Here is a 12,676-nt window from a genome sequence, read left to right as displayed (position 1 = left end):
AACAGCAGAAAGGTATTAATATTATCAGAGCATTCTAGTAGGACATGCTGCTTGTAGCTATTCCTCTTAGGCTCCTTTTCTTCTTGAACAACGGCATTTTGTTGTATCACCTCACTTCCAAAACAGAAGTAACTTATTTTATGCTGCCCCCATTTAAGAAAAAATAATGACATCAGCCCTCATGGAGACTAACAAAGTTATTCTGGTGTGGACCCCATCACCCCCAAGTTAAAATCTGTCCCTCTGTTGAGGCCCACAGTATAAGTGTAAGATGTTTCCAGCCCTAAAACATTTATACAACATCCAGAAAGGGAACCAGTTCTGCAGTAATAGGGACAACCTCATCAGAAAACCTCAAACATTGTAAAGAAAGCACAGACAAAAAAAGCCCGAGGGATGGAGTAATAACTTCATCACTGGAGGCTTTCAAGATGCAGTTGCAGAGGGTGCTAGGTAATATCACATCTAGGCTCCCTTTTCCCATGAAACGCTGGACCTGATAATTTCTTGAGGTCCCTTTCAGACAGGGTTGTTCTGTAACTGCGATCTTTCCTGTCCCTATATGATGAAAGTTGGTTCATAAGGTTAAATTTTCCTCACTAAAAACCACTTCCTGTTAAAAAACACAGTAAGACTTTGCTAAGCAGCTGTGATGTGCTTTTCCTTAGCCAAATGCAGAAGCCTGATAGCCAGAGCTTTTCTCTTATCCTCTATGTTGGAGGATGGACATTTTTTTTCAGGAATGACAGCACCTGTCCAGCTGGGTAGTCCAGAATGCTGTGTAATACCATTATGGTTTCCACTGCAGCTCACAGGACCAACACACAGTACTCTGTGTTCTATGAAGTGTGTTTCTTTTATTCTGCCCAGTGAATTCAAGCTGGGGAAGCCACCAATGACCCCCTCTTGAGAAGCTGACAGCACAGCTGCTTGAAGACACTTCTAGCAGGACTGCTTAACAATCAGCATTTCAAGATTGCCCAAACTTTTGAAACCTGCAGCATTCCTTCTGGACTCACTGGCAGCACATGCCAGATCTCTTTGAGCTGCCCTGACGTTACCCAAAACCGCTCTAAGGCAGCCCTAAGACTAGCAGCTCAGCCCATTAAACAGTACATTCTGCCCTCAACCTTCTAGGGCTGCTCACTTCGTGTCAGGCTCTCAGGATTGATTACTGACAAGTTACAAAAGCCACTGTTAAAACAACTTGTTTCTGCTACTTTCATAGAAAACTCACTGGGAATCACTGCTTTTGTATAAAGCCCATCCAGCTCTTAGCATCATGAAATATTTTATGAAGAACTAATGACAACAGAAATGGGACTGGCCAAGTCCAACGAAACAAATGTGTCAAGTACTCTCTATAACAAGCATTAATTTTGCAGAAACTATGGTAAAACTACACTGAATTTGCTTACTCATTTTCTCTATGGAACTAAAACTCCTAAAAATTCACACACTTCTGTTCAGCAATTAGATTAGTTATTATAAAATCAAAACAAGAATCTTAAAAAGCTGTTGCCCACGAGGAACAAGATCACAGAAAAGCTGAGGTTGGAATGGACCTTTGGAGATCAACTCAGTTAACCACCCTGCTCAAGAAGAGACCACAAAGATATACAGCATACACATCCCACCAAAACATGCGATTTGACATCATTCCAATTCACCACAACACTGACAAAATTTAATGAGAGGCTGTAGGCAATGCATTTGTTTGGTGGTAAGTTTAAAGTTAAGTTTCCAGTGGAAGGTAAAGGCAGTAAAAGCTGTTTCTCTTTTTTTTCCCCCGTTTTTCTTTTCTTTTTTTTTTTTTTTTTGACAAAATGGAAACTATGACCATCCTCTTCAACAATGGCTGAGGGAACACAGCTGATAGGTCTTTTTTCAATAGATATTCCAAAGAAAAGAGTTTGAAATTGCACTCTCAACTCTAATGTGAAGTTTGAAAATAAAGCTAAGATTACCTATGATTTGAGGTTCAATCATCCCTCTCACTCTTTCTGTATACTTTGATGAACCGTCACACATGCTGACAAGTACGTTGTATCATATCCAAGGCTTTCATTCAGTATCAGAGCACATCTATTGATACGTTAGAAACTACAGCTTCTGTCAGAACAATTTTTCTGTGAGATACAAGCGATGGTATTTCCCGCATTTGAAAGGCACAGATACATATCTGGACAGAGCTGAAGGACTTCTTTATACCATTTCTGAACACCAACTGATACTGTGGAAACTCAGAGGTATCCTAGCAACTTCCAAATTAAAGTACTGTGTTCTACTGTCCTTAAGACCTTGACTTCACAAGGAAGCAAAGCACTGCTACACTTCTATACAGAGTTGCAGGAATCTTGATAAGCCATTATATTGTTTCCTCGCCAGCAGGACATGCTCTGAGAATCATTCCTTCTTCCTTATCACAACAGATATCAGTCTTTATTAGCAAAGTAGTGGGTCACAAGCAAGTGTCCAATATTAGAACCCCAGCATCAACAGATGCTCACAGCCTTCTTAAGACAAAGAAAGGAAACTTTGGATTGGAGGCTTTTTTTCTGAGTCATTTTATCAAGAAGAGTAAAAATATCTTACTTCATCATTATTATATGAACAGACAGAAATCACAGGTTGATATAAAAATAGTATTTCCTACTGCACAAATATAATTGAAATTTAATTAGAACAATGTTTAACTTTTTTCTAGATTAGCTGATGTTATTGTAGAATGACATACATTCTACAATTCTTCATGCTGTAACTTTTAGGCTTGAATATTACTGGAAAGTAATATTTCCCAGATACTATGATTGAAGTGATACCCATCTTCTTTAGACCTCTCACAAAACTCTTAAGAATTTGTTAAGCTACAGAAAGGGTTGCAGTCTCAGCTTCACTGAAATATAAATTACAAGGTACGAGTATCGGAACCTGCTGTTTCTGAAAGATTAGAAAGATTTAAATGGTATTTTCTAGTTCTATCTTCAATGTAACACGGTTTGTAATTAAAGTCACACAGTCACTGTAATGAACTGCAACAGAACAGCTGCCGAGTTAATTCCTATTTAAAAAAAGAAAAATCAAAAAAGTCTCACTGCAGTTTTTGAAACGAGATCAGTCTTGCTTTGCTTCCCTTGTCCTTCATTTTATTATGGACATTACAGAAGACAACAATTTCAGATGACCACTCCTATTGTTTTGACTCTATAAAGCAAGAATGTTCTCATGCTAGTGATACACAGCAATAAAAATTACTAAAATCACAGCATTTTATCTAACCAGGAAACTTAATCAATTGGGATCAAGCACCCTTTTCTCCCTGCAGATTTGCTTATTTCGAGTCCGTTTGATATCTACTTACACTTGAATCCCTCTGAGGCTTATCTCAAGGGATTTTAATAATCATTATGCTTTTCAACAACCCAAATCTTCCAATATGATGATTTTCCAAGCCCTTCACAAGCCTTGTTGCCCTTCTCTGGACCTGCTCCAGTACCTCCACGTCTTTCCTGTGCTGAGGTGCCCAAAACTGAACACAGTACTCGAGGTGAGGCCTCACCAATGCTGAGTACATGGGCAGGATGACTTCCCTAGTCCTGCTCATCACACCATTCTTGATACAAGCCAGGATGCTATTGGCCTTCCTGGCCACCTGGGCACAGTGGTGGCTCATATTCAGCCGACTGTCTATATGTCATATTATGATATTCTACCATGACTACCTCCAAAAACAAGAAGGAGAAACAGCTTCATATCTCTGGAAAGAAAATTTGGCAGATAAATTGGAAAAAAAAATAAAATAAAAAATCTTCAGACATTCTTGAGCAAGCACTTAATTGCAATGCATGTAATTTAAAGGCAAGAAATTTGAGAAAGAAACTGAAAACAGTACTCAGCATATGAAACTTATTTCAGATTGCTTACAGTATCAGTCCCTTTCTCCCAAAGAATGTTAATTATATATCATAGGAATTAAGTGTGTGGTCAATATCTGCACAGTGTTTATACATTTACTTTCTTAAGATTTTTCCACATTTGATTTCATGATTTTTACTTTCCAGTGGACAACTTGCAAGCAATCCTGGAGGCATGTATTTTCCTAAGGTCTTTATTAAGGATTAAATAGTCCTGTTTAGAATATTACGGAAACCAAAGTATGTGTTCTCCTTTCCATTTGTTTAATGTTTACTTCTTTCATTAGAAATTCTGTTTGGTTATTCAGCATAAATAAATGCTAAATTATTGGTTGGTTAAAAAAGCATAATGAGAACGTGAAGCACACATAAAACTGATTTCTAAATTAAAAAGATCTGAAGTCATTTTTGTAAATACAGAATGTGCAGCCTTCATTTTCTTACTGCTATAAAGGCTGGTAAGATTAAATTTTTTTTTTTTTTCAAAGGTTTATGAAAATCAGTTACGATGACAGTGTAATTTTTAACACAGGCCGCTCCCTTCTATTTCTTCTTTCCCCTTTTATTCTTTTCTGAAAAATACATTCCATGTTCAGCAAAATGCATGTTTTAAGAAATACCACAGAAATTTGCATAATGATTATTAGCCCAGCAAGACAGAAAATACCCAAATCTTCAATTGGAGGCTAACATAAATGCATTAAAGAGCTATGACTTAAGTATTAATTTAACATTTCCACAGAACACTATTTCAAACTCTAGACATCTGCATCAAGATGTATTGATCAACAGTGACAGCCACCCTACAGCAAAGCACATTCCCAGAACCAGATTCACAGCGCTTCTCACGCAGGGGAGTTCTAAGAGCAATCTCAGTTTATTCAGAGCACAGTGAAACATCAGTGTGGACGTATGTCCTCATTCCGTGGAGATAAACAGACTCCCCTGCCCCTGATTTTCAAATTTAAAACTGAGAATAGTTATGTAAACTCATGTGGCCTAACAAACAGCATTTATTTTATGCTTCTTAGTGTGATAAAGTACAAGTGTCTGTTTACCTTAGTGAAAGTAGGTATTTTGTTCTCTCTCTGAATGTGACTCATTACATGTTTTCTTTTCTCTTCTGATCGATACACCCTTACTTCTTCTTCTCCCTTTGCTGTTCTCCATTCTTCCTGCCTACTAAAAATAGAAAATTAAGATGTTAACCTTAAAGCAAACATACTAACACTTCTCTACCAAGTCACAGAATAAATGTTCAATAGTTGTGACATGCTTTGAACAGTCATTTCATTGAGTAGAGTCAGACCTGGCTTCAAAAATTACCCTTTCCAGATAAAGATTTCAAGAGGCAAGAATTGAGTACATGGCTGTGTTCTGTTCAAAGGACATCGGACTTAACTATTCCCAAAGCCACTATTCTAAATTCAAAGGCAACTTTCTTGAGAAATATACATAGAATCTAAAAAACATAAATGAAAAGTACCTTTCGTTGTTGTTCTCAAGATGCCAACTTCTGAATCTAAAGAAAACCTGCACCTTCATACATCAACACAGTGTCTATATTAATTATCTCCTCTTGAAACGATTTCCAAAATTTAACCATTCAGAAAATCCTTTGTTTACATAAGAATTTTCAATCTTATTTATTCAATCTTATTTCAAAAAGTTAGGGCAACCCAGATGCAGTTAGTAGGGTTTTTTGCCTCATTGATAAAAGTATTCATCACAAGAGTATATTACTAAACAAAATGAAGTTACTTCAAGTTTGAAAATCAAAGTTCATCTCCGGCACTTGATGGGTCAGTGTTCCAGTTGTAAAATGCCAGGAACAAATGCAGCGGAAACATACTGCAATGCCATGGTACAAGCCAGAAATCAGCTAGGCAGTTAGACTCTACTGCATGTGCAAGTTAAATCACTTTACCACTTACAAAATCATTATTTTTTTATTCACATTACCTGTACAATTCCAAGATTTTACAAGTGACAGGGAAACAAGAACTATTTCACACAAACTGACTTTATAAGAATTGAGACCACAGAAGACAGAAACTCTTCACAAACAGGACTGTGACAACGTTCAATTTAACGAAATTCACAAAATTAAACTGGACCTTTGCTTACCTGGCCACACCAGAAGACAGTTCAGGCACCACAACCCTCCGACTCCAAGCCACAAGGTCCCGCTCAGTTGCTATTTCACTTCTGGGTGCATTACTATGCATCTGACGCACACCTTCAATTTGTCCACTGCGTCTTAATCCTATATTTGGTGGTGAATGAACTTCGGAGGTAGAACTTACAGATGCTTAAGAAAAACCAACAAAAGGCAATAATTGTACTTAACTGGAAATGGTTAGGGTAACATCCAAAAAGAAAATTTCAAAATGAATGGAAAGAAGGAACAAGCCTTTCTTTTTTATTATTTCAGAAGGAAGCAAATATTAAAGCTATTCCTATAACTTCCAAAACACGCTCTATAGGGCTGCAGAATTCCATGTTAAAAAGCCATACTGAAAAGGAATGCAGGCATCAAGTCAAGAGAAGTAAATTGACATGTGTCTCATTGGTTCAGTCTTTGAAAATGTTTACAAGATGACAATTTGTGCTACTGTTGTCTAAAATGATTTTATATTAAGAAAAGCAGGGAGATCTCACGCAGACAGTATATTCCTTAAACTATTTTCTACCTCAAAAAAAAAAAAAAAAAAAGGAAGCCACAACACTGCAAAATACTTAGAATCCAAACTGCAAGATTTTCAAACAAGAAACTCAAATGATGAAAACAAATGAACAAAAAAACCCTAACAGCAACAACAATAAAAAACCCCACACATTGAGCATCCTACAAACACCTAGAATCGTAGTAAAGACTCAGGTGTTTTTCCACACTTTGCACACATTATTCTTGCTTATTCAGATCTATTATCAACCAAGGTTCCTTTATTATTATTTATTTTGTTTATTTTTTTTTAAGCATTGAAAACTACCCTGTAACCTACATTAAAACATGGAATAGCTATTCTGAGATACAAGTAACCCTCTCCTTCTTTCTCCCTCCTGTTTCCTTGTTTTGAGACCATTCAGATTTCCCTCAAATAGATGGGCAATTCCAGATTAAACTGCAAAATAGTTACACCTAAGGGAACGCAGCCACTGCAAATCCTCCAAGTGAGCACGCAACTTAAATGAAGACAGTTTTGTCATATGAATAATTATGAAGTTTTGCAAAAGCAGAAAAACAACAGACAAAAAATGAATGATGTCCTATCATTCTGCACTCCTTCTCTAGTAGCTCAACAAAATCATACAAAATGATACGCAATTAACATGTTTCCAACTGTTATATGGTTCATTTGGAAAACCAGAATACTCTCACCACAGCTGTGTGTAATTTACCTCTGCTTATCCGGCTGGTACTACTTGTTCCTGCCTCCCCAGAACGTCTCAGATCCTGCTCTTGCTGAAGTCTTTGAATCATGCTATCCAGTGGGCTCACTTCTTGGTTTGCTTGTTGACTAAGGACTTGATTCAATCCTGTAAAGTAAAACAGACAAGAGAATAAACACACATATGTTAAAGAATCTTGTATCACAAACTGCTCATCTAAGTTTTTAGCTTTCAAATTTACAAGTACGGTATATAATAATTTGATTATGCATTAGCTAAAGCATACTTTTAATAGTCTTCTCCTTGGTGTTCTTGTTTATAAAACAGGATAATTTTTTTCTTAAGTTCTTGTATTAAATTTCCTGGAGCAGCGTGAAGGCGACCACTAATTCCAATAAAAATTTATATTTGATTAAGTGCAATCAAAATACAAAAGCTTAACACAACTGTTGTAACCTTTAATAATGGTAACATAAATGTTACACAGCACTGGGAACAGACCGCCCATAGAGGTCGTGGAGTCTCCTTCTCTGCTGATATTCAAAACCCATCTGGACACTCTCCTGTGTGACCTACTGCTTTAGTAGGGGGGTTGGACTAGATGATCTCCAGAAGTCCCTTCCAATGCCTAGAATTCTGTGATTCTGTGAACTGTTTGCTCAGCCTGCCCCAAATGCATCACAGAACACTTTAATCAAAACTTCAGTTAAACACATGCTGGAGTAGAGCCTGGGAAATTCTTGTCAACAGAAGCAGAACTTGCAAAACTTCATAATGAGGAATGAGAATATTCAAAGAAAAAAAAGCTACAGAAACTATTTTCCCAGTATCATCCAAAGAGATACTGTGGTATAAGCTTTGAAAGATGAAATACTCAATATTACTGCAATTTTGCTATGAAATACTCAGCTTGGACTGTGGCAAGAAAGAAGTCACACTGATTATGCTGCATAGTAGGAAAATAAATATTTAAGACAGAGCTCTCAGTTTTGAAGTTGGTTTAGTTGCAGTCAACTTCACCAGAACAGCAGAAGTCATGGAGTGAACTCTGGCACAACTACAGTTGGACGTTTTCTGACGTGTGTAGCAAGGCAGTCAGATTTATTTGGTGATCTTATAAGTAAACATATTGTCTTAAGAAAACAGTTGGAAATACTACAAATAACTCCAGACTGATCTTAAAAAAAGAAACTGCTTCCTAAGAAAAAGAATTTTTTTTAAAGCACCCAGCCTGTGAAATTTTGCTTTCACAAATAACAGCAAGTTCAAAAAAATCAAGTCAGAAAGACAGATGAATACTTGATATTTTCTGATACACCCGGTTCAAAAGAGCTTCAAGTAACATTTAGGGAGTAAATGAAGCAAGAATATCTGAACTACTCCTACTCTCACAGGCTTCTACATAAAACTTCTTGACAATAAGTCATTTCCCAGTGAGTGAGACCTATCAGTTCCCACAATAAAGTTTCAGAGAGCTTCCTTAGAGGAAGCGAACATATGCAGACAATGTCTAGTTCTGGATAAAATGGCATATGCTGCTGCTAAATTGTAAGGTGGTAGAAAAAAAAAAATCCTCTGTCTCTCCAGCCCTCTGTTGGCCTCATTGAAGGCTTCCTGCTATGAAATGAAACATTACAGGCATAACCTTTCTATAGTCATTCACGTATCATCAGTAAATGTAATAACATTGGGCATGTGTGTAGGGTCTAGCTTGTTTTAAGATATTATCTTCAATACTGTGTCCAGTACACTTCCAGACTTGGAGAATTTAAGAATGCCATGTTTCTCCATGTTGCAGCTGTAGCAAGGTAAAAATCAATCCTTTATGGAACTCTAACTTAGCTTCAAATCTACTATCTAAAGTGATAAAAAATGGCATACATCAACCAGGAAGGTTATTTTTTTTCCTTCTTACAAGTGACTCACAGGCAGCTTTTCTACCTATAATATTGGAGGACTTGTTAAATTTTTCTCCACCCGTACTACCATCCACAATGGACCACGTCCAGGCAGTATTCCACAGTGACAGGCAGAAAATATTCCTGTTCATCATATACAGTACACACGTACTATAAGACTTCAGAAAAACGTCATAGATTTTCCATCCTTATCAAAACTTAAGAGCTCCTATAACAAACCAAAGCTTTAGTAGAGTGACTGTCTTTATCTACAGAGGAAAAAGACCTGCATGCTTCATGTTTTTCTCTTCTTTCAGTTGTTACCTCTTACAACTGATCTATGGAGGACCAGATTTTTAGGCTTTTTGACGTATGACATCTTAAATCAAAGAGATCAACTGAAAGCTCATTCAGCATCACATGCTGTTTTCAAAGTGAAACAAATTCCAAGCTAACTCGTAGTGTAGCATCAACTAGTATTAATCTGATTAATCACAAACAATTACTTTTCTGTCACAAGCAATGAGTGCCAAAAACAATGCCACTTTTCAATGTTATATGAACTACTACTCCCAGAAATGAAGAAAAAGAACAACATGAGAGTGAAAATGTTTAACTTCTACAAGCAACTACAGAGGTTATGATATACCAAATTTTTCCATACCTGAAGATGTCACTCCCATCTGAGGAATAAGCTGCTCCTCCCTGCAGTTTTCACGACCAGGAACCAGCCTTTGATACCTTGCAGGATGCGGGTTGCCATCCACATCAACCAAAAATGGGGGAGGCATAAGGTGTGGAGCCTGCTGTGTTTGTTCATCCAGGACAAAGTTGTTGGCATCACGGATAAGGGGCCGATAATCACTATGAAAGAACATCTGATCTGCTATCTGTAAACAAAGTCATTTTGTAATATATATATGTATGTATATTTTGAAAAAGACTACTAATAAACACACAGAAGAAAATACTGCCAAAAATCTACTTAATGAGGACATCATCTTATTTTTTATTTATTTGGTCACTTTTGCATAAGCAAGATTGTAACCTGCTCTGTTTATCTCACTTTAAAGAGGACAAGCAAATGACCATTCTCCAGCATTCACTTTCTATATTCTCACTACAAATAAATAAATAAATAAATGCAAGTTTGATAATGAGGAGCACTTGAAGAACGGACAAATGGGGCAATCTTCAAGTAATTGTAGATGTTTGATGGAACACGGCATCAACATGTTAAAAAGGTCACAGATTTTCACATACATATATCTGGTAATGTAAAAATGTAAAATGCCATAGGCTTAGGAACAATGGTATAAGAAGAGAATAAGGATCACATTTATCACATTGCATTAGTCATGTATTTTTATCACCACAAGTTAGACATACAATTTTTTTTGCTACAGTGCAGGATACACAAAGAAAATGCATTAACTAAAATAAAGCTAATATAAAGCTGAAATACTCAAAATTATTTCAGTCCACTTGCTCATAATTTATGTTAATTGACTAACCACAGACACTGAAGAGGAAAGAATTCTTTTGTCCAAACAGAATGTAAAAAGGCTTTTGGAACCACAACTCACCACCACACACATCCCAACACTGCAAGCAGAAAGACACTGAATCACAAGGAGAAAAGAGAAAACAAAACAAATGGCAACATATAGAACACATCCCAGCACTGCTTATTGCCAAGCAATCCCTCTTGGTAACTCACATACTCAGCTTAACTTTTAACAGGTAAAAATAAAATCATAAAATCATCATTCACTCATAAAAATGCTTTCCAGCGCAGAATAAAAATAACTGAGCAAATGAACCAAGGCGCCAAGATCTCAAGAAGAAAAGTCTCTTCTGTGTTAAAGGACAGGTATTTTAGCAGTCAGAGGAGCACCCATGTACAATTTATTATCTAGAAATCAGCAAGGCAGATGTTAGAGCATCAGGAATAGATCATGTTCAGAGATCTAGACTCTCAATGACATGAAGTGCACCCATCTGGAATGTAAGAAGACCAGAAAAGGACCAGACACGTCAGTTACAGAATCAGAAAGTGCCTATGTTTTTCCTAATTCAGGAAAATTCCTGTAATTCCTAATTCAGGAAAAAATAAATGGATAGGAACTGTAGGATCTGGATCCCACACAAATACAGAAAAGTTATGACAGGAAGAAAATTTGAAAGATGCATGGAAAGCTACTAAATGTAATTCAGGGACTCAAAAGGTTACCTTTACCAAGTACATATGGACAAGGCAACATCCCACTTCAATAAAAAGCCCTGAATGGAAGCAAGTACTGTCTCTGTTAACAAAGGCTGAATGAGAAAAATGCAACCTTTTTCATGTATTTCATTACAGTCAAAGCTTGCTTACCAACTTTGTTCCTTCAGCTCAACAGCCGGCTCAGTATGATAAAGATACAGGTCCCTTTTGAGGCTTTTGCCCAGAATGTAACTGTAGAGTATCTACTACATTCACCTAGCGCAAATTTTCCTGTTAAATATTTCCAATACTGAGAAAGATTCCAATGGTAAGACTGGAACTGTACACCGTGCAATGTACAGTGTTGTCCACATCTCATGCTTACAAAACTTCATGAGACTAAATGGAGATCTAGAAATTCTTCCTCACACGTTCAGCATCCTCATAACTGAACACAAGATCATAAGGGAACTCTCCACCGTTACCTTTCCTTTGTACTCTGCAATGAAATCAGGTATAGCAGAGAGAGTAAACAGTTTTTTACTTCATGGTAAGAACAGCACTTCATGGAAAACCCAGGCTCAGTCCAGCTTCCTGGACAGAACTCTGCAAAGCATCTACTGGAACCTCAGGAATGATCTCATGTTCAGGCTAGTTTGGGTCCAGAGAATAACTGGAAGAATTATTTAGAGAATCTCAAATAGCTACATTCATTTGCTTACATGTCCAGCAGGCAAACAGAAGTACTAACAAACAGATCTGCTTCTTGATAAACTTTTAGAGATTAAATTCACACACACAGACACACAACATATTGTGCCACCTTTAGTATCATAGAATCACTCGGGTTGGAAAAGACCTTAAAGATCATCAAGTCCAACCACAAACTCACAGGTCCTCTGTATTTTATATTACTTGCTTCAGGTGAGAAAACTTTCTACAAGGTCTGAGCTCTACAAGAGTTATTTCTATGGTAACTACACTACACATATGCTGAATGTTCACAGTTTCTCCAGATGGACACACATACACAAATGCAGAGAGATTTTTTCATCAGTGCAACAATACGCCACACAGGGGCTGTCAGTGAGAAACAAGGAACCGTGGTTTGGGTAGACTATAGGAACTAACATTTTACAAGGACCAGAGATAGAGTAATCAACATGGAACTACTGCATCTTTAGGTCAGTTAGTCCTTCCTGGACAAGTTTCTATGTATACAAGAACTTCAGAAGTGTGCATGCAGTCAGAAATTCAAGGAATTA

The 12,676-nt window shown here is 37.0% G+C and overlaps 1 protein-coding gene across 3 annotated transcripts in view; it reads right to left on the bottom strand.

The window, feature by feature from the left end:
* Positions 1-12,676, bottom strand: part of PHIP (pleckstrin homology domain interacting protein) — a 98,320-nt gene that overhangs the window by 29,399 nt on the left and 56,245 nt on the right. For all 3 annotated transcript variants that reach the window (XM_015859017.2, XM_015859018.2, XM_015859019.2), the window contains 4 exons: positions 9,870-10,095; positions 7,317-7,454; positions 6,042-6,225; positions 4,973-5,096 (listed from right to left, as the gene is read on the bottom strand). In XM_015859017.2, the coding sequence (XP_015714503.1) occupies positions 4,973-5,096; positions 6,042-6,225; positions 7,317-7,454; positions 9,870-10,095 (672 nt within the window). The remainder of the gene's footprint in view (positions 1-4,972; positions 5,097-6,041; positions 6,226-7,316; positions 7,455-9,869; positions 10,096-12,676) is intronic.

This window comes from Coturnix japonica, chromosome 3, assembly GCF_001577835.2.
Source record: "Coturnix japonica isolate 7356 chromosome 3, Coturnix japonica 2.1, whole genome shotgun sequence".
NCBI lineage: Eukaryota > Metazoa > Chordata > Aves > Galliformes > Phasianidae > Coturnix > Coturnix japonica.
The sequence above is the reverse complement of the archived record's forward strand: the minus strand, read 5'-3'. Positions and strand labels throughout refer to the sequence as shown.